We start from the raw sequence: 2,945 nt of genomic DNA, 5'->3' as shown, positions 1-2,945 counted from the left end.
CAGCAGGAAAGAAGGAAGTTTAAAAATAAATAGGGCATGGTTTCCTGTCCTGAAAAACACAAAATGCTCTACATCTTACAACAGCACTACAGTTGAGATTAGAATTTCAACAGCCAATCCACATGCAAAAGAACCTCCTCAGGAAAGCTCCTCCATTAGCATGGGAAACTCCTACAAGACAATGACTCAGCCCTACCCCACCTTCCTGAGTAGATATAAATTACCTGCCTACCATTTTTCTTCTCACATTGACACAGAGAGTACTTCATCTTTCTGTGTTATACCTCTGAGGATGCCAGTCGCAGCTGCTGGCAAAATGTCAAGTACTACAGTGCCAAGACCACGGCCATACAGCCTGGAAAATCTTAAAGCCTCCAACAACATATTGCTTTAACTGTTTAGTGCTGCTACAGCAAAAGATGCTGTCCAGTTTTTCATGGTTTCTTATAGGATTACTGGTGGGGGGTTTTAACCCTATAGGGAGCCATAGTCCTCCATTGGGGTGTAAGAACCATTGTGAAGAACAGTGAGATATTATGTGCATGTTTTAGCTTTTGTGTTCCTTGGAGCAGGGGCCTATCGTACCATTACTCTAGTATCAAGAATGTTTATTGTGCTGTATTTAAAAAAAAATAAAATATACTTGCCTAGGAACATCTAACTGGTAGGTTCCTTTTGTTTGTTTTTCATCTGGTTCTTCTTTTAAAAGGCAGCAAACTGAAAGCTCAGGTCCAGAACACCAGTCTGATGCATTCAGAATCTGAACTGGACAGCGATGAAGCAATCTTCACATGGCCGGATCGGGAGAAAGGAAAACTCCTGCGCAACCAGAATGGTTTCCTGCGCAATGGGCAGGCGGCACCCAAGCTGAAGAGTCAACGGGAAGAGATCCTATAGCTGCAGGCTGGCACTGGCTAAGTTCTATGGCAAATGGTCATAGGAGGCTGTTCTTTCCCTCCATTGCACGAGGAACCAATGGAAATCAGCCTCACCGTGTTCAGGGTAACGCTGCTAACGTATTATGTGACCACACCTTTTGTTTACTGCTGATCTTTTTCTAACTGCTCGTACTTGAATTTGGACTTCAAGGGAAACTTTGGCAGAAAGAAGCTGTGAAACAAAGACTGTGAAGGGCAGGTGCTCGTTCCAAAACGCCACAGAATTTACCTCCTCTCCAGAAACTGTAAAATTGCCAGCCTGTGTCAGGCACCTTTTCCTACAGGCCCCGAAATCTGACTGCCCGGGGGATGGCCCTCTTCACCCCCATGTCTCCCTTTTGTGGAGGGCGGTTGGTTGTGTTTGCAAGAACCAAACATTGCTCTCACCTGCCTTGAAATCCAAGATGCCTCGGACTGCGTGTTGGGGTCTCTTTTTTTCCTAAAACACTCATTCCTACTGTAGGAAAGCAATTTTGGTTTCCTCCCATTTTCACTTATGAGTTTTCCAAACAGGAGGAGAAGGCCAGGCTCTGCAGACTGTGAGGTGTTGTGGCCTCAGGGGCAAGGGTGGGAGAAATGCTTTTGGGTCATGTTTATGATTGTAAAGGATTATTTTTTCCCCCTTATCGTTTTAAATTATTGTTAGTATCAACACTGGGAATGGAGGCAATGCTGCCATATCTGTGACCCCCCGCGCCAAACACTTCCTGTCAGTTACCAAGGCCCTTCATCTTTGTAGTCTTTAGGACAGCAAGTTCCTCTTCTAGTTGAGAAATATCTTTGATAATGGAAAAATTTTTGCACAGTTGTAAAGGAGAAGGGGGGGGGGGGTCAAAGCCAAGCATGGCTAGACTGACTGTTTTGATCCCAATAGGTCAGTGCCTCCACCACCACCACCCTCTGGTTTGCACTTCTTTGTTCCTTGTTCATTGTGTGCTTCTCATAGGACATGTCGGTTTTTATAAGTATCAGAGAAATGTCCCACCTTTCCCTTGCCCAAAGTAGTCTCTGTTAAGCCTCCTCACTTGAATGACCACTAATTTTGTAGAAGAAGAGGTACCTCTGCTGTTTGTCCCAGCCCCCTCCCTCTCCTTTTTGAGCCAATGGAATGTGATGACTGTGTGTGATCTATCCTCTCTCTCGTCTTTCCCCCCTGCTTTATCCTCCCCACCTTTTGCTCCCTTCACACTTGGCAAACATTATGCCTCCCCTGAAGAGTAAATGCACTTTGAAGGACTTCCCTCTGCTGTCCTCTAGCCCCAGAGCAGAACCTTCCTGCGGCTTGTGCTTCGATGCAGAGGGGCTTTGCTTTAATTTTAAAAACTAAAAATTTAAGTCTTCTCTAGGTTAGGGATGGTCAGCTGGCTGCCTGTAGGGCAATTCCAGTCCAGGAGGCATTTTTTTTTTTAATCTTCTGGCCCCACAGAGATTGAGAGATCAAAGCTGAAGAAAGCATTTGCAATAATAACTTTAGTCCATTTTAATGTCATGGGGCGGGGAGAAGGCTGAGAATGTGCCACAGTTGTGACCCTTAACCAATGCCTGGAAAACTAACACAGCCCCTAAGACTGCAGAAGCTGGCCATCCTCAGTCAAGATGGAACAGATGTTTTCATTGGGTTCTGGTGGTTCTGTTTCCATGGCGTCACGGCTGAGTTGTTGAAGGTCATACAAATTAAATATACTGCTCATTTGGGGGGGGGCTCTTTCCCCCGTGAATTGTCAGCCCAGGCTCCTGTCGTCTTTTCCTGTGCAGTTGGATGGGGTGGGTGTTAGTCACTGTTCACATTTCACTTGATTTCTGGTATCTTTCAGGATGTGTACATGTTGCCCCCGTGTAAGGAGAGACAGCTTGCCTGCATCGGCCTGCCCAAAAGCAGCACAGCCAGTCACAGGTCTGGCGTTGGGCCTGTAAGGTGCCAGTTTGCACTGGGGAGGGGGGAGGCTGGGCTTCTCAGCAGGTGCTATCGGGGGACCGCTGGGACAGTGCTGTGAGCAAGGCCTTTTT

The 2,945-nt window shown here is 46.5% G+C and overlaps 1 protein-coding gene across 1 annotated transcript in view; it reads left to right on the top strand.

The window, feature by feature from the left end:
* Nucleotides 1-2,662, top strand: part of KIAA0319L (KIAA0319-like ortholog) — a 93,564-nt gene extending 90,902 nt beyond the window's left edge. Inside the window, exon 21 of the mRNA XM_015413686.1 lies at nucleotides 710-2,662. Coding sequence (XP_015269172.1) covers nucleotides 710-897 — 188 coding nt within the window. The 3' untranslated portion in view covers nucleotides 898-2,662. The remainder of the gene's footprint in view (nucleotides 1-709) is intronic.
* Nucleotides 2,663-2,945: the final 283 nt, after the last annotated feature.

This window comes from Gekko japonicus, unplaced genomic scaffold, assembly GCF_001447785.1.
Source record: "Gekko japonicus isolate JY-2015 unplaced genomic scaffold, Gekko_japonicus_V1.1 scaffold547, whole genome shotgun sequence".
NCBI lineage: Eukaryota > Metazoa > Chordata > Lepidosauria > Squamata > Gekkonidae > Gekko > Gekko japonicus.
This window is presented reverse-complemented; position numbering and strand designations above follow the sequence as displayed.